We start from the raw sequence: 19811 nt of genomic DNA on the forward strand, positions 1-19811 counted from the left end.
CCTGTATTGCAGGATGTGCAATGGTGTGTTAAATTAAATGCAGCTGTTGAAAAGCAAAAGGGGAAAATATGCCTCCAATGTCATCCACCGTTCCATCAACTGTCCACGTGGTCTTTCTGGCGATATGTCCCCTGCTCTAGTTTTGTGAAGCGTTACACAGAAATTAACAATGCAGCCTGTTTTAGCACACTAGCTCAAAACAAAAGTTAATATTTTCTATCATCAAATATTAAAATACTATGCGTCATGACACATTGTAGGCTAAATTGGCCAATTTAGCGACACTTTTAGAATGTTGTTCACTTTGATGTCATTTATCAGGCCTATTCTGGCCATCATCAAGAATATAATGATGAATTCTTTTTCATTTCGAACGAAATGTGGTCTGCAATTTGCATAGGCATACAGCCCGGACATCCCAATTCTTCCCATTCACTTCGTATCTAATTTCACACTGGTGAAACATGGATTAAAATGTAAAATGAGTGACAGAGAGAGTAGAGTTACCCCGGCCTAGACAGTGACGATGAGTCTTCTAAATCCATCACATCAAGCCTTTGAAAGACAGGGGGTTTCGGACCGGTCGATTCTTTAATTAAAGATTCAAAGGACTGACAACAGCAGGAATGATGAACTAAGAAATGTGACTTCTGCTATCGCATAATTTTTTATGACCGATCAACACAACCCAGGTGTCCTCATTGATTACGTCTACATCCGAACTCAGATTGTTTGACACAATCATGCAAATCACTTTTAAATTACTTTAGAAAGAATAGGCTACTTCACAACAAGTGCCAGACGAAAATGAGAGGGGAGATAAATTAATTGACCATTGACCAGTGTTATAGATCCAAGATACAGTATTATTTAATAAGTGCATGTATGCCTATTTAAACTCAAATTTAAAAGTTCAATCCACAAAAAAAATCTGTTCCTTCAAATAACATGAAAAGACCACATTTCAAAAGTGAAAACCCTCCAATTATTCCAACCCCCCATTATCTCCAATCATAAAGCATACAAAATGGAGAAAAAAAACTAAAGAGAATGAAGAGACACAAACACTCATAATTTTCTTTTGGAAAACGGATGTATTTGAATAATAGAGTAAAGAATGACAGTATCTTAGTTGTTAGTAGGTATTAAAGTGTAGAGAAACTGGACCCATAAAGATCTTCCAACTTTCCAAGAAAGTGCATGTAACAGTCCAAAGGTTGTCAAACCTAATATATATTTATATTTATAAAAACACTATCATTTGTCCCCTAGCCAAGATGGACTTTGTCTTACGAGCTTTATATGTACATTTTGTTGTGATGGAATTTCTAGTTCCCACGTCTCACATTATTTACATAGACGTCAACACATATGTTGCACTTGATGCCAATGAGGATGCTGAGGACATAGCAGCAATGTGGAAATCCAGCAGATGACCTATAGGAGAATCCCACCCACATGATTGGCTCTCTTCTCAGTTCAAACCCGGAAGCGGACCTCTCTGAATTCATCATCTCCTCTAACAACACAACTGTTTTGTGTTAAACTTTACACCAAAAAGCAACAAAACAAAAAATATCAAGAAGAAAAAAATTGAACTATGGAAGAAAGAAAAAAAGTACAATACATAGAATAACATTAAGGAACAAAACAGGTCAGGCCTACTGTAACTCTAAATAAACACTTGAAATGCTCCAATGCTTTCTTTTTCCTTAAATAGAAGATCAACAGCGGTTGATAAGGAAAGGACTACAGCGTAATCATAGTCCCTTGCCTGAAGTCTCAATGATTCTTTTCATGGGGGAACGTTAATACACATCTGTTAGACCATCTAGAGTAGATCAGTGTACATTATTTACAGCCATTCTGTTTCACTTATTACAGATCTAATGCATCACATGAACATCAACAGTTGTGTTATATCTATATACTACAGACCAAAAATAACTTAATGCCAAGGTAAAGATATGCTAAAGTTTCAAAAGCTCACTTTCAGCTCATACCCATTCTGGCTGTAGAACAGAAAAAAACTAACTGTTAATGCTTCCACTTGTTTCCGAGCAAGGTTATAATCACTAATAAATAAGCTCCTTAAAACTATAGCATGTTGTACATTGTACAAAAAGGCAAGTTCTCTTCACACTCATGTTGGTAAAGTTTCAAAGGCAAGCCAAAGCCAAGTCATTCTTTGTCTTTGTCTTGTTCTCTTTCTCTTTTCTCTCACTATGTGTGTGTGTGTGTGTGTGTGTGTGTGTGTGTGTGTGTGTGTGTGTGTGTGTGTGTGTGTGTGTGTGTGTGTGTGTGTGTGTGTGTGTGTGTGTGTGTGTGTGTGTGTGTGTGTGTGTGTGTGTGTGTGTCTGTGTACATATGAGAGGGAAAAAGTCTCTAGTTGGTGGCAATCTCTTTGTTGTCCTCCATGAAGCGTGTGAATCGGAAGTGGGTCCCGTTCTCGGCGTTGGCCATTTTCTCCAGGCCAGCCAGAGCGGCATTGGATTCTGTACTGTGCAGCTTCTCCAGGTTGCCTGTGAGGCCGCCCACGGGCGAGCTGCACCCGTTCCCCATGCTCCCCGACAGAGACGGCAGGCCTCCGTTCTGGATGACAGAGATCTCGTTGGTCTTCATGGCCAGGCCGTTGGAGAAGGCTGCAGCGTACTGGTTCCAGAAGCTAGCCGGGTCTCCGTTGCCCACCCTAGACGCCATGTCCTTCTGGAAGATCTCTGGGAACTTGACAGGGTTGGTGCCCAGGAAGGCCATAGAGCCGTCTACAGAGAGCCGGCGGCCGCGTCTGGCAGGGGCGCTGTTCCACATGTGTGTGCCCATATGAACCTGGAGAGAGAAACAGAGATACAGAGAGAGGAGAGAGAGAGAGAGAGACACAAATTTGAAATATTTAAAACTTGGCCACGACAAAGGCACATAGTAACAGATGATGCAGTGGAAAAAACTAAAATAATAAAACAGCAAGTTAGCATTAAAATAGTTCAGCACCCTGGGTGCAGCAGGAGGATTGGTGCAGTGAGCTGTGAATGGCGTGGGGACGTGGGCATGGTGTAACCATTTTATTATGGCTAGGATGAAATACTGCATTTAATCTGAAACCTTCATTCAAACATCTCATGAGGGAGACCCTTGTGCTTTGGTTAAAATTGCAGTGCCCACTCTCATTGCCCTGGCCAGTATTACATCTGACGTTTACCCCTGCTATGCCCTTTCCCAACGAGGACAATGTATTTTTCCTCCTCTTTTGATTCTGGAAGGATGAGTGTTACAGATAATTATGTTTTTTTTTTAATCAATGTAGAAACATGGAGGTGTCAGATACACAACTGATTGTGTTGTCTAGAGTGTGTTTTTATTCAAATAATGTATAATTTATAGCAAGTGATATTTTAAAATACATTGTTAGATGTGTGCTCTAGATAACACATTTTAAAATATCACTTGCTAGAAAGTATACATTATATTAATAAAAACACACTACAAAATCATAGCATCAGAAAAATGTGAAATCTTGCTACAAATAATAACAGTATTGTTTTTTTATATCAACAATGGTGTAAACTATAACTAGTGCTGATTACCCGGTAATTGAAATCTGGTTATACATTTGACAGTGCTTCCTAAATATTACGCCTCTCTACGTTTCGCCCCCTTGATTTCTCACAGTTGAGTGGTGTGATCACATTTGGCCCTTCATTTCCTGTTTATCTTTTAGGGGCCTTTTCCTACTGATCAAAGGGAAACTCTGGGATTTTCAAGGGGTAAACTCTGGAAAACTGAGGATGGTTTCCTCTGGTTGCCTCTGGTAACTGTAGTTAATGCTGTTAACTGAACCATTCCCAGCTGTGCTCTGCTGATCACATTCTCAGGTTTCTACCCAATAATCATATTAATGGGGTGATTCAACCTTTCCGCTGAGCTGGTTCTTTCATCAATTATAGAACATTACTGCCTCCGAATGGCACTGACATAACACACTTCAATTTGTTGCTCAAAGTTATGGACCAAAATTCTGGTGATTTTTATACTCCTCCTAAAGATATTCATGAATAAATATGTGGACATTTTCCAATTCCATTCATGTTTTTAAATATACATATATTGCCCTGAGATTTTGAATATGTGTGTATTTTAACCATTGCAATCATAATGTTTATAATCTTACAATTACCTTGAGATTTCCTTTGGTGGTGAAAGCCCGACCACAGATGTGGCAGGCGAAGGGCTTCTCCCCAGTGTGGGTCCTCTCGTGTATCTGCAGAGCGCTGGAGGAGGAGAAGGTCTTCCCACAAGTGTTGCAGTAGTGCTGCTTGGGTGTCCGGCGTGGAGGGGCAGAGGCCGAGAGCACTGGGGATGTAGAGGCCGAGGTGGTCACCAGGCCGTGGGGTACGTTGCTGGACATGTCCTTATGGTGATCTCGGTCCTGGTGGTCCCTGTGGTGGTCCCTGTGGTGGTCCCTGTGGTGGTCCCTGTGGTGGTCCCTGTGGTGGTCCTGATGGTGGTGGAGGCCGTGGAGGAAGCCGTTGACCTCTGATTTGATCATGGAGGACAGGGAGTTCACAGAGAGGAGGGAGGGGGTCGGACTGGAGGAGAGGCTGGTGTTAGAGGGTTCGAAGAGCTGCGAGGGCAAGTCCCTCATCTGGTGGGTGAGCATGTGCTGCTTCAGGTTGCCCTTGGTCGAGAAGCCCCGGTTACAGGCTGTGCAAATGAACGGTCTCTCTTTGGTATGGCTTCGGTAGTGGATGTCCAAGGCACTCTGACATGCAAACGTTTTCCCACAGATGTCACAGGCCGTGTTCTTGAACGTGCCGCGCTCACGGAATGGGAAGAGCATACCCAGTGGGTCTTTAGATGGGTTGCAGGATGTCAGGTCCAGGGCCCCAATGCTAGAAGGGTGATGCTGCATGAGGCTGGCACTGATGTGATCCAGGGACATAGCCCTCTGGTGCCTCTCCTGTCTCTCCTGCCTCTCCTCCAAGCTGGGGGATTTACGTTGATGTTGGGGGTGCCCATTGGTGGGGGATGGGGGCTGCATGGAAGAGGTAGATTCTGATACCGCTGGACTCCCGGGACTCGGGCTCTCGATGTCCCCACCCAGGGATGAGGAGTCATTAGTGAGGCAGTCCCCTTCCATTGAACCTCCGTTCCCCATGGCCTTCATTCTGCTGGCCTGCAGCTCCTCTACCAGCCTCTGGTGGGGGTTATGTTGGCTGTGATGCTGATTGTCATGGTGGCTGTGATGCTGATTGTCATGGTGGTTTCTATAGTCAATATCATGGTGGGTATTGTGGTAGGCATTGTGATGGGCATGATGAATTTTCTCCTGCCCGTCCTGGACGACCATCTCAGGTTGAGAGGGGGAATTGCACAGGCTGTCTTGGGAGGCGTCAGCTGACTTAGGGGTGTCTGGGACGCTGCTGTCAGGGCCGTCTTCCATCCCTTCCACTCCCTCCATCCCCTCCATATCATCATCAGAGAAGTTGTCCAGGTCATCGAAGTTCTCATCGAAGTTCCTCTCATCGAAGGAGCCTGTGTCGGAGCCCATGGACTCAGGGTAGCTGTCTGGCAGTGGGGTGTTTGAGATCTGCCCTCCCATGTGCATGCGGATGTGCTGCTGCAGGACCACCGCATTGGTGAACTTCTTCTGGCAGATGGGGCAGGAGTGATGGACCCTGAGTGGAGGCATGGCCCGGTGGACGGTGTAGTGGGTCTTCAGGTTCCCTTTGGTGGTGAAGGCTCTGCCACACACTTTACACTTGAAGGGCCTCTCTCCAGTGTGAGTACGGTAGTGCATTTTCAGAGCGCTTTGACAGCTGAGCACACGGTGGCAGATGACACACTCATTGGGGTCCGTCAACTTCCTGTCGATGTTCTCCACCAGCTGCTGCAGCTTGGAGGTCTCCGACCCCTGGAGCGGGTCCAAGAGGCCCCCGAACGGGAACTTAGCCTTGAACTGCTCAGACATGAGGGGCATGAGAGGGTTGGTCATCATAGGTGGGCTGTTGGAGGTTGTGTATTCTGTGTTGCGCTCAGACTCAGAGCTCACACTCGCCATGAAGCTCGACGAGTGACTGCCCTCTTCAGTTTTCCCATTTGACGTAGGCAGGGCCGCAGCTTCTTCAGACAACCCGTCGTTGCTTTTCATTGATGGCTCAGCAGCGTCACGACCGGAGTCAGTCTTTGTAGAAATGGAGGGGCTGGTTATGGCTACCGAATTATCCTCTTTTTTAATGAATGGTGGCAGGCTGGGCATGGTTGGTGGGAGCAGCATGCCCACTGACGAGGTCAGAGTGGAGAGAACAGGCTTGCTGTCCAGCCAGCTGGTCACAGGCTTCTCTGGAGGCATTGACATACCATATGGAATGCCGGTGCTCGTTGGAATATTGTCTAAATGCTCGGGGACAGGGTATGGGTTCATCTGAACATGTGGATACTTCTCTTTATGACGCTGGAAGTGGACCTTCAAATTACCGCGGGTGGAGAAGCGATTGCCACAGATGTTACACTTGTATGGCCTCTCACCTGTGTGAGATCGCAGGTGGATCTGCAAGGCACTGTCACTCCCGAACACCTTGGCACAAAATCTGCACTTATGCTTGAAGAACGCCTCCTCTGAGCTGCTCTTGGGTTCAAATGAAGTTACGTTCGGTGGCTTGCCTTTCCTCTGGGCCAGCGCAGCCAGAGAGTTGAGGTCCTCCACTGTGGTGCCAATACTGGGCAGGGAGCTAGAAAATAGGTGGTTTCCAGATGGGGGCTGAGGTAGATGTGGATTAGTTACAGGGTTCAGCAGGCTACCTATCCCAAAGGCTGGCATGGATGACTTAGTGTGTGATGGGTTACTGAGCTGAGAGTGGAGGTTGCTGCTGATCGCATGTATTGGCCTCTTGTCAGAGGACGACTGGGCGTTGTTGACTGTGGACGACCCCAGTGAGCTGATGCTCTGAGATGATTCACCGCTGCTGGGGTTGTTGCTCTGAGGTAGCTGCACCCTTTCAGCCAGCTGCTTCAGGCTGCTGATGCTGGCAGACTGGCTGGCCAGGCTCTGTGCTAAGCCCGCAGCTGCAGCCAGCTGCTGTGAGAGATGTGAGCTGAGCGTGGTCAGTGGGTTGGCTGACGGCCCCAACGAGCCTCCTGGTGTGGAGATGCTGGGGGGCACCTGCATTTCAGGGGACTGGGAGGCCAGTAGCAGGATCTGGTGACGGATCTGTTCAATGAGTTGCAGCTGGTGGATCTGTTGCTGCTGCAGGCCCAGGAGTTGCTCCATCAGGGCCGGCACTGCCACCCTGGGGCCCCCGGACCCGGACCCAGAGGAGCGCTGCGTCTCCTGGGTGAACTGGGCCACAGCCACTTTGGTGCTCTGCAGGTTTTCAATGATGACGTTGCTGTTGATCATAGAGATGCTCCCCAGGTCAGTCAGGTTGCCAAGCGGAGGTAGCTGAGGGGCAGAGACGGTCGAGGTGCCCGGTGCTGGTCCGGAGCTGTTCCTGCTGGAGCTGTGGCCATTTCCCTCGCCTGTGTTCGTGTTGATGTTACTGCCTCCCTCCATGTGGCTGCTGCCTCCATCATTGTCGTGACCAGGATGAACGTTGATTCCAGAAACGTCGACGTCCATGGATTCTTCTTTGTCGAGAGCGTTATGCTCCAAAAGGTCACTGCACTCCGCTTGATCAGTGTTATTAACCGTGTCATTCATCTGCTCATCAGGATTATGTGGAGGGGAGCCAGGCGAGAAGGTTCCGGAAGGGGAGGCAGGATTCTCATTCACTATCAGAACTAATTGATTCTTAGTGCAATTCTTCTGGTGTTGTTCAAGATCTGATAGTTCAAAGAACTCAGCACAACATCTGCTACAGACATGGGCGTCTGACCCCTTGCAGGGGGGGTCTTCCTCCGAGCAGGGCTCTTCTGTGTCCCCTGAAAAACACAGGAGGGGGAAACAGAGGATTAGTGATTAGAAATGTTTTGCAGCTGAAGAAGCATCTTTATCTATTCAAATTATTTTGTTGTTCATCATCTTAAATGAATCAGTTTTACACTTATCCGCTTGATACGTTCACAAAAAACAAACATCAAAAAAGCAACAATAAACAAAAAAAAGAGTGAAAAAGACCCCTTTTAATGTGGTGGCTCTGAGAAACAGGATAAGAAAAGAATGGAAATCAATAATAAGTGATCTTTGAAGATGTACATCTGGTTTCATCAATCCAACCATCTTTTAAGTAATCATTTCTATTGATAATCCATCAACATATAAAATACTATGAAGTGAGGACATTGGGGCTTAATGACATTTCATAGAAAAGCATTGATTTCCAATATTTCATACTCCTCAATGTCTACATGTCCACTGAGCGCAAATCAACCATTTGAAGGACTTATTAGACTTTCAATTTGCTGTCAACTTTGCTCATTTTCAACTCGACTACAGGCATCTTGGACAGGTTATCCCTGTCACTAAGCTAATTTGTATCCAGTCAGGCTGCAATCGGAATCTGACAGCCACAAAAAACAGAGCCTTTGGATTCCAGATTGTTCTCTCTAGCCACTTGGACACTCAACAAAGACAGTGCAAAATGATATATGCCATTATTGTACTGATATCACTAAGAATAATACATTTTGTTATTACTAAAATATCTGTAATGTTTACATAACACATCTTTTTATAAATATGTTATGTATATTTAATAAATTACATAACATAAAATAAATAAAACACATTATAGTACCTAATATAAAATGAAGAGTAAAACATAACGTATAAAACTTTGTATAAAAAACTGTTAATTTGTAGTGATGTAAATGTGTAAGTATCACAGCGCTATATATATATATACTTTTTATGGAAAAATAAAATAAAAACATAACAACAAATGGCTCAAGAAAATGAGTCAAGAACTATGAGTGGAGTTGCTGTCATTAGAATGAACGGCTTGCTGCCCAAAACCAAGCAACTGGCCACACCAGTTTAAGCAACAGGCAATTCAATACCAGCCAATAAGAATACGCAAAATGAATAATTGTCTTTTAAATGTGCATAGAAACTGGTCTTGGTTATGCAATTTCCATTCAACAAACACAGGGGTCAGTGTGAAAAGAACAAAAGGCGAGACAACACCCCTGTGCCACTGCTGTGCTCCAGACTTTCCTCGTTCTATCTTCTTTTTGTCAAACCCAAATCTCACTGTTTAACATACAAGTTGATTTACAAATTGCAATTCTCTATGAATCCCTTTCATTGTGGGCCCCGGCGATCTACATTTTCATCACGGGTGGAAAGGGAGGAGGGTTAATTTGAAAATGAAACCCAGAGAGAGAGCAAGAAAGAGAGAGAGAGAGAGAGAGAGAGAGAGAGAGAGAGAGAGAGATGAGTGCGGCCCTGCCCCACTGAGACAGGATGGCTTCCCATTGTTCACACAGCATGGGAGCGGCGGGCTCGTCGGCACGGCCTGGCCTGGCCTGGCCTGCTCATCTTGGCCAACTCAAAGCAGATCCTGTTTAATTCAGGGATTATCTCCCTCAATGTTTCTCTGCTCTGGGACATCAGATAACGCAAAGTTGCCATGACAGTAAAACCCAGACTCACACCACTCTAACCATGCAAACAGAGAAGACTCGCTCCAACATTAATGGTAACTTTTTAATATCAACCATGCAGCCTCCCCTGAAAGCGTCAGTAATGAAAAATGTGTTTGATTTACCTCGTGGGAAGGAAGAGTAGCTTTGTTTGGTATTGGTTGACCATGTGAACAAATGAAAGTGGATTTTATGTAAGAGGAAATACATCAACTTACACAATGTCCTGAATACACTGCTGTAGAAAACACTAATGTAGCTAAACAAAAATGTGAGAAAACTATCCAAAGCCCTTCAAGAACTTAAAAAAGTTACCTAGAGGTTACAGGAACAAACTTTTACAAACGTACAAAAGTGCACTATCAAAGCAAAAATGTAAACAAGTTCATAGTGGTAATTCTTATTCTCTTACTAGATTAAAGTGCACTGGAGTGTAGTGATGACACACATGTTGAAGCCGCAAGCTACTATTTCCACATATCATTAATAAAAAATGTAAAAAGGATCTAAGATTCCATACATCCAAAGGTTTGTTTAAACTGTCCAATGTAATCTGTAGGAAAACACTAAGAACAAGTGACTAGCTCAAGTTTCTTCAGAGACCTGTGGATAACTTATTTAGTTAGGCAGTCAGTAATAACTATCTTTCAATGTAACAATCTCTCATTCCTTGAGTGAATGGAAACTGGACATTGTGGATTGTATCACATTGTGGATTCTATCTAAACATTATCATGTTAGCGACCAAAATAACTATATCCAAAACCACAGAGAAAAATAAAACAAAGAGCATCTGCCCAAATGTAACTCTGTTATCAACTTCTCATAACATTCACTGAAACCACAAAATATATATATGTCCCTAATAATAACGTACTTGTAACAGGCTAGGATTTGACCAACCAAGGGGTAAATTCACTTTCTAAATCTCAAAGTGTGTTACTCTCAACACCCAGCACACCTCACCCCACCCCACCCCACCCCATTCCTTCGTAAATACTCAGTGATTGTAAAGCAAATAGTGGTCCAATTAAAACAATCAAATTATTCCATCTCAAATGTGCTCTTTCACAAGAAGCTATTTACATACCACCACCTTGACTATTAAAAAGGTAAAACATCTCAGAAGCATGGAGTATTTGAAAGTAAATCTATAATCATGTACTGACATGTAATCATGTCTGTTTACATAAGTAGACGTGCACTTAAAAAGAGATGGTATTGAATATTTTGTTAATCTGATGTCTTTATGAATAAAAAAAAACAAATACTATGAAAATAACGCCAACAAATGCGCAGCCTAAATGAGAACAGCCACAATACACACAACACCCAAATGTCTTCAGCAACAGTGCATAAATTAGTCAATGTTTAAAAAATAGCTTGACGATTATCTCTGAATAGAAATAATGCGTTACTCTGTATAAAAACGTTGTCCTAAAACAGCTAAATCTCAACATCATCACCATGCTACAAGGAGTCACCAGAGCACAGGCCTTCAGGGAGGCAGAAGAGACACATGCCAAAACAGAGAGCCTCTGATACAAAGGACAGAAGAGAGTAAATAATAAGTGATATAGAAATGTGGATTAGTAGAAAATATGACAGAGTAGCTTTTTGAGAGTTCCTACGTTACTTTGTAGGGACGCTGGCTTCAAACCTCTTGACACTTGTGAATTCAGTAGGATGTCTGATGCCTGATGTCTGATGCCTGCCTGAGCTAACCCACCTCTTCTCCAGCCCTCACACTGCTGGCCTCACTGGAAACATCCCAGTGAACACTAGATGGGGTTCCACTATAGCTGCCGTTTCCCGGATGGACAAGCCCCAGCCTTAGCAGCTCTGCCCTGGTGACATGATTAAAGCTTAAAGGGGAGGAGAAGGGAGAAAAGCAAGCAAGTCCTTCAGCCGGGATACATCTCAGCCTTCCACTATATAAACATTGGCAAAATGACAAGTAACTGAATCCCTGTTGTTTGCGGGGTACAACAGTGCGAAGGGCCAGGGACCGCCCTGCCGATCTCCCTCTGGGGGGGCTACTCTTGCAGGAGTGGAAGTGGATGGCGGTCACATTGATAAGACCCCCCCATCACAAATAGAGGACAGAGTCCCTGCTAGGCCCCTGTGGCTCTGATCAGCGGGGTCAATGACGAGGTACAGAGAACACACTGCGACCTGAACTCTCATCAACTTCACACAGGGAGACACAGGGGGATGCTGGCAAAGGTTAAAACAGCTGAACATCCCACCCGAGAACTCTCTCTCTTGGAGAGACGAGATGAGAGACAGACAGACAGACAGCCTTGACTCTCAGCCTCATACACTAACTATCCAGCTGCAAAATGCCCTCAGCGTCTCCTTAAAATTGGGAATGTTAGCCTCCCTCTTTTTATTTTGCATACAGAGACTCATGAGGACTTTCCAGTTCCACACAAACAGGAGATCTCTCAGTCATGAGCACTCATTCTAGAATTATCAACCCATTACCAGAAATGCAAGTATTCCATGTCCCTAACCCATAATTACAGGTATTGCATTTTCAGCTTGTTTAATGCATGATGCATTTGGGTTATGTATTGTGAAACTCAGTAGGCAGCAGTCTGCTGACAGAGAATGACTAAAGTTACTATTCACTACTTTATTACATTTTAGGGAAAATGCAGCAGCCAAGGAAAAACAAGTATGATTCTAGGTATAGACTATGTTTTGCATTGATCCTTAGTTCCAACCAAATCATGCAACCTTAGGTAGCAGCAAATGCTTCTTATGCAAGGTTTTAGTTGGGTGAAACAGAGATTTATTTCCAGGAAGCATTTTGTAAAGGATACTGCAAACAACATAGCTGTACACACACAGAAAGAGCTTAAAGCATGATTAGTTATATAGGAAAAATAAGTCAAACTAAATTGACTGTCTCGAGAAAAATATATTTCCATACTACTCCTCAGAAGGAAAATGCATAGACAATATGTATGGTAAAAACAGCCATATAGGGTCAATTAAAGAGCCTCTAGAGTTTCCTTTCTGTAGGCTATGTCATGGCAAACACTTCTAATAAACAGATATTAATACTAATAATAGTAATACTAGTGTAATATGGGTTACGATAGAGCAGTAACTACAAACAAGTCCCGTGTGGCTCAGTTGGTAGAGCATGGTGTTTGCAACGCCAGGGTTGTGGGTTCGATTCCCACGGGGGACCAGTACAGAGAAAATATGTATGAAATGTATGCATTCACTACTGTAAGTCGCTCTGGATAAGAGAGTCTGCTAAATGACTAAAACGTAAATGTGAAATGTAATCTGTATCAGAGACAGGAGTTTATAGTTTCCTTTGAAAATACCAGTGCAATGACAATATAGTCTGCAAAAAGACAGAGCCTAATCTAACTTTCAGTTAAACTAATGAATAGAGAAAACGCAACATTAAACATGTGAGACTTTTAAAATACATCCACAATTCTAAAATGTTAGATCGAAACTACCGTCGTTTCACTATGACCGTTCAACCATTTTGAAAATAATTATTTCAGTAAATTGTACGTTTGAGGCAATATAGAATATACAAACTTTAATAATCTTGAAATTGCTTGATATTTTTAAGATAGTGAAACTTAAACTTTGCCGCATCAAACTACCTTACAAACACTATAGGGTGAAAGTTATGGCTATGGGTGTTGTAGGCCTATAAAAAATACTTCCATAACCTGGTTTTCACAGCAGGTCTAAAGCACATCTTTAGCAATAGAAAATTAAAGCCCAGCTTGTTGTAAGTCTCTTTGGAAAACATAATTTTATCAAATTTATCATCATAAGAGGAAACGTAACTGTTGGGTGGACTTAAAAGAGATGGTCAGTTGGTCACTCCGTGGAAACTCGCAAGGGTGACAAAGCGTTCCAAAAGCAACCAAGGTAGTTGCATAATAAAATGAATTCAACCACTGTCGCCATCTTTCTGATGGTCTCAACCACAACTTGACATATTTCTTTATACTAGCTAATTTTCATGATATGAGGTAATTTGGTGCTGAGCTTTTGTTAAAGTAAATTAACATAAATCCTTTACATATTTTAGAAAATTTTAGGGATACGTTAACTTGTTTATCTCGTAAAAGAACAGGCCTCTGTCCCTCACTATTTATTTCTCTCTCTTTCTCTCTCTGTGTGTGTGTGTGTTTGTGTGTTTGTGAGAGAGCGAGAGAGAGAAGGGGGAGGGGGTGCGAAAGAGAGAGAATCGGAAGCAGTATGTCATCTATACTAACATTTCACCTTTGAAATATCTTGAAAATTATGGTTAAGGAATAAGGAATATACACAAGGGAAATGTGGGAAGTAAACAAAAAGTGTGCATGCGGCTAAGCCTAAAACTATTATAATGTATTAACATTAAATAATGATATACATAATAACTATAAGGCCATTATAGCTTCAGTGTTCTGTTGCATCGTGCACCACATTGAGATAGTGGTTTAAAAGTCATATCATTTGTAAACGAATGATTACCATCCGCCATTAAGACCACAACATGTCCACAAACGGAAAATCGATAAGCTATTCATTGTAAAGCAAATAATGTTTATATTTTCTTATCATTTGATTTGAATCCAGCCAAGGCTTGGCAGAGAAATACCGACTTTGTAGACTAGCCTATGTACGGGACAGTGAGAAACAGTAGAAACTTTAGGCGAGTACGCAAATTATTATTTATATTCTATATAGGCCTAAACCCAAAATAGAGGGAAAACATTTAAGAAAATGCTGGTTATTTTGAAGCACAAGTACTTGTCCGTGCATAGAGTACAGTTAGGCAACGATTGGAGTGAAACTAAGTCGACTACAAAAGCAGAAACTTAAACGAGCCTTTCGCTGCAGCAACTTTGGTTGCAGCAGCAATATAGGAAAGTTGCTTCAAAGTGTGTAAGACAAAAATGTTGATTAAAAATCAATCTTTGTAGCCTACCACACAAAGTGTTCTAAAAAGTGAATTCTAAAAGTGTATGCTACATAGAAGCCTATGTCGAGATAAAAGTAGGCTAAGCAGCCTAATAACAAGACTATAACGCATGCACTTTTAAACGTTATATACGTTATATATTGTAACAAAGTTTAATGAACAACAAAACGCAATAATATGATATTTTCAAGAATAAAAGTATTTGACTGTGTCTTAGAGCGATATATAGAAAAGGCACGGGCCATAGTTTGATCATAAAGTAGACAGCCTATACACATAGCAAATGTGTCTAGTTATGATAAAATGATTTTGAGACAGTAAATTGCATGGATTCATAAAAAAATTGTCTAACTTAGAAAAGGGGGAAGAGTTCCTATCCAAAAAGAAACAATCCTAAAAAGACAAAAACATCTGAAAAGCGGATACTAAAAGATAGTAGCGTGGATAAGAGCGATCCATTGCCAGAACTTACCATTGTGTTCGGATAAAGCCAGCTGAGGGTCCGATTGGAAATGTTGCGGCTTTGCTTGTTTCCTCCGCGACATGCTGGCTCACACATCAGCCAAGAAAGAATAAAAAATTACTAAAAAATCTGCTCAAAATTACGAAAATCGAGTCCATCCACCGCGCATGTGTACTGTTATGATTATCAATAATGCTTTGCGATTAATCATTCGGGGGTTCCTTGAAAGGCTATTGGCACCTCGCCAGCCCCCTATTCAAATTAAGTCTCTTTAATCAATTAGGTCCTGATTTGCTGGGGACTCTTGTCTCTCTCTCAGCTCCCACCCAATGAGTTGATCCGTGTGGAAGAAAAGGCTGGGTTTTCCAACTCCCTTTAGATACAGTTTAACCCTTCTTAGCAACCAGCTGGTAGCTACGTAAAGCTTATCTTGGCTACTAGTGGAATGTCAGTTTTCAGTCCATGCGCGGAACGGTATCTTTCCTATTGACCAAGCAGCGATCAAACCCAGCAGAGTTAGGTCGATTTGAACTGACGAGACGCTCACGGCGAAACCTCCGTGATCTCACATACAAATACTTTCCACAACTCTGGTCGCTGTTGCTGTGCATATCCTCCTTTCAGATTTGCATTGAGGTCGCTGTAATTCAGATCTTGTATGTTGAAACACCGATACCTAATCGTTGGTTAGTGGTGCCTCAAGGCATCAAGAAAAATGTAGATCGACTATAGGAGTCTCGTGCGTAATGGCACTGTAGGTGTCTTGGAAGTCAAAGATATGTATCGAATATCCCAATCAGATTCATTTGATTATCGCCGAACGGGGTTAGTAACACGTTTTCATCACACACCGCATTCCGCGAACAAACAAACTTTAAGGGCCCATGTAGGACTGAGAAATGTGGAGCCCAGCCCATCTATGATGTGATTGGTCACTGGGCTACTCTATCATAAGCCGTTGGAGGTGCAATCTCTCTCTCCTCTCTCTCGCTCTCTCTCATACGCATGGTTCGCGAGCGAGTGTGTGTGTGTGTGTGAGAGCGTGAGCGAGTGACTGACCAGTAGAGGGAACAGTAAATAGTGTATGATTCTGTTTCGAAGGCATGAACATGTTTGTGTTGTTTATAGATGTTTACTATACATAGGCTACTTCAGCACATCATGCATACATTTCACAAACTTGCGCGTCATTGAAGCATTGAGTTGTTTTCATTTCATACGTTGATTGGATTGTTTAGCGAAACTCGCTACAATCAGCGTCGTGTCCAAATTGTAGCCTACAGTAGCCCAGCATGTCACCGGTAGCCTATGTATGTTTCTTTTACTGTACGTCAAGTTTATATTTTCATCAGTTCTGTAACAAAAATGAGAGCCTTATTGTGCAGTTGTAATGCAAGACAAAAGCAGTTGCTATTCAATAAGTGGATTTAAAGAGAATAATAATAGTAGAATAGTAGAAATGTAAAACTATAGAGGAATTACACTGAATAGACGTTGATCTTTGCTCCAAACACAACGATAATTGTATACTTTTTCAACATAGAGAACTAATAAGTGTTGATTAATATAATTTAATTGTAACACATTGTTTTGAATATGTGAAGCCAAAAGTTAACTCCATTGTATAACCTACTGTATGTACGTTAGTAATTGTATTATAATAATAATACAAATAATAATATAAAAATTCTAAGAATCATAGTTCTAAAATGATACACTATTCGTGATGACTCCTGGAGTCATCCCTGGGAATGTTTGAAGAGAGCAGGAGTTCCCATAGGAGCGGCTCTGTGTCTAGTAGATTTATTGTGTGGAAAAGATAAAACGAAGCTATCAGTCGGGCTGATTTTGAGAAATGAAGATAATAATGTTACTATAGGTGATGTCTTGGATGCCATTATTTTTCACTGAATATTTAAAGAGCTGCTGCAGGCTAGATGGATCTAGTCCTCTCTTGTTTCAGCTATCTTTTAGGACGAGTCCTATTTACTTATTAATGGCCGAGGAAGGGACAGGGAAAAAATATTGGTGATAGCTACTTTTGTTTGGCGGACAATACAGAATATCAATACAGGATATCAATAAGTAATATATATTTTTCACATTTTTATAAAATTGAAATATTGTTTTATATATTTTCATATTGGAAGTGCCATTTACAGTATAGTCTATAGAATAAAGTTTTATGTTTACAATCCCTCAATATCTCAAAAGGTAGAAATAAGACAACAAGGAATAAAATAATGCAACAAAAATAAAGCCTATTCATACAGAGATGATAAGGAAACTGGAATACAATTACATACCTATATGTCATACAGGGTAATAATAGACCTACTCGTATTGATACCAATGGGCAAGAAACTTTGCTGAAAATTATATCGGCGATAAAACTAAGAGGCGCAAGAAAATAGGTCTGCAATATTGTAATGTCCCGGGCTGAAAAATCAATGGGCAGTTAATTGATGTGAGTGTTGGTGTGAGATTGTAAACAGGGTGATTTGCAGCCCAGCCGAGCGAGAGACATTTTAAATGAGATTCACCCCAGACGGTCGGACTATACTGTGTTAACAATCACGGGGTGAATGACACAATCAACAAGAATTTTGGGGTCTGAATTGAAATAAGTGGAAGAATGAAAGCGAGGGATGGGGGTATGGGTTAAATAAAAGCAGTCCGAAACTCACTCCCACCCACATTGAGAGGGGCAATTAATTGGCAGCACCGGAAACAAATGTTTAGGTGGACATCTCTCGCTTATAATGAAAATATGACAAAGTTATTAACAATTATATCATATTCATAAAGCGGGTACTACTAGAGTAAGACATAACCTATACATTAAGATTGAGACAATTAAAAATAAAATGTTAGTTGTTTGACTCAAGAAAAAAGTATGTATTCTCTTGAGTTTGGGAGAATATTTTTGCAATGCAGGAAAAGTGACTGACGCTGTATTTTGCGCACACATACTCAGTGCGCGCTCACTCTCTCTGTCACGCGCAATCGATACGCAGCATATAAGAGTGGGGGGTGCGTGGGACCATCATTCACTATTATCACTGACATCCGATAATTGATCATTGCTCAGAAAACACAGAGCGTTTGACCGCATAATTGAATATCATAAGCAAAATGGGCATTTCCACCGCACCCCGAGACCTGTGTTGCTGGTGGATCCCATAGATCAGTCTCTTGCGAATATCCCCCCCCCCCGCGCGCGCTCTCTGTAATAGAGGGCTTTTGTGTAACACCGCATTCAGCGCATTCAACATGTAGTATTCACACACAGTTCTGTCGGTTTCTAAACACGATGCCCAAAGAATTACAACTAGTTGGATCACACTTTGAACTAGGTCAGATGCATTAGTGGGCTGGAGGCTAAGACAGAATAATAGAAGCTCTAAACAGCTCGAAATTATTTAATTAATGTAAAGAAACTAGACAAGTTGTTTCACGGATACATTTATGAGGGTTTTCAATCTGTAAAAAACGGATAACGCTCTGTCGTCTTCCGGGTATAGGCTACCGCCCATTACACTCCTCAAGGCATTTACTTACCCAGTAGGCCTACGTTGTATCGGCCTAATTTACATGCGAACAGTTGAAGAACACCGGACCATTTTAAGATCCGGTATTTATTCGGAGGTACTTGTGCGCCTCATGAGGATAAAGAGGCTTTCAATAGGAGATAAACGATCAAATAACACATCATCAACTGACATGGGACAAGACAATACTCAGCTGAAAGCATGAATATTGCTTTACTATAATGTTTACATTTCAGTTGAGTTTCTGTGCTTTACATGACATGCACGCCATGGTAGGCCTACTTCTAAACACGATATAATCAATTAGTCAGTGTTTTAATTTCAAACGCAAGCATTTCACAATAATCATGATCAAGATGAATACTGGACAAGTAGAGCATGGCCTCATTCATGACACTGCCGTCCTTAATGCGGATTAAAGTCTTGATTAAAGGGATTTCATGCAGAGACCAGCCTGCTACACAAAGCCATAGTCATTTATTTTCCATGTGCTAACTTGCTAGAATTAAAAGTAGGCCTATGTTACTTCTAAAGGTTTAGAGTATTATACAACTATAACTATTCGATACAAAAACCCCAAGATAACATAACTGTGGATATTACATATTATATTATGTCCTTAGCTGTTAAAATTATTTTGACAAAATAATAATCTGACAACATTTATTCATAAGTAAGTTAACATCCTGTCAATCATCTTGCTTTTTGTGATGTATCAAGTTTCCATCAGCAATAACAGCAAGAGAACTGACAACCCACTTAAAAATAAAAATACAATCATATTTTCTGTCGAATTCTCCCGTGTTTAAAACTCTAAATAACACAACACAATGTGCCATTTTGCAAGGAAACCTTTGAAAAATTGTCTGCATTAAAATTCAGTACCTGCCTCATGCTGCAGAGAATGATGTCCATTAATTAAGAGATCAGACCTCTTCTATTGTCCTCTAGCAGCCCTGCTACACTTGTCCCACAGATTGTGTCTCCCCATTGTTGCCCTCCACAACTTCCTGGGGCATTACTCCATATCAATAGGAACTTGTTTGTATTTACATGATCTTAGTTGGAGTTACAGCCTCTCCTTTCAGGTCTGGCTTGTTTTAGAAAAACAAGCAAACATTCACAAGTATCACAGTGGTGCCAGAGGTCATCACTCTCCAGCACTCTGTTTCTCCATTTTGTGTGTGTGTGTTGTCAGGTTAGCTGTTGTCCAGGTACTAGTGCTGAGAGCTGTGGGTAGATTAATAAGTATCTGACCTAAAGGCTT

The 19811-nt window shown here is 41.8% G+C and overlaps 1 protein-coding gene across 1 annotated transcript; it reads right to left on the reverse strand.

Annotated features, from left to right (window-relative positions):
* Nucleotides 1-845: 845 nt before the first annotated feature.
* LOC106587587 (sal-like protein 1) lies at nucleotides 846-15895 on the reverse strand. The gene is made up of 3 exons (XM_014176113.2): nucleotides 15003-15895; nucleotides 4172-7914; nucleotides 846-2826 (listed from the first exon to the last, which is right to left on the reverse strand). The coding sequence occupies exons 1-3, from the start codon at nucleotides 15073-15075 to the stop codon at nucleotides 2386-2388; spliced, it is 4257 nt and encodes a 1418-aa protein (XP_014031588.1). The 5' UTR covers nucleotides 15076-15895; the 3' UTR covers nucleotides 846-2385.
* Between the last annotated feature and the right edge of the window lie 3916 nt (nucleotides 15896-19811).

This window comes from Salmo salar, chromosome ssa26, assembly GCF_905237065.1.
Source record: "Salmo salar chromosome ssa26, Ssal_v3.1, whole genome shotgun sequence".
In the NCBI taxonomy this organism is placed as follows: domain Eukaryota; kingdom Metazoa; phylum Chordata; class Actinopteri; order Salmoniformes; family Salmonidae; genus Salmo; species Salmo salar.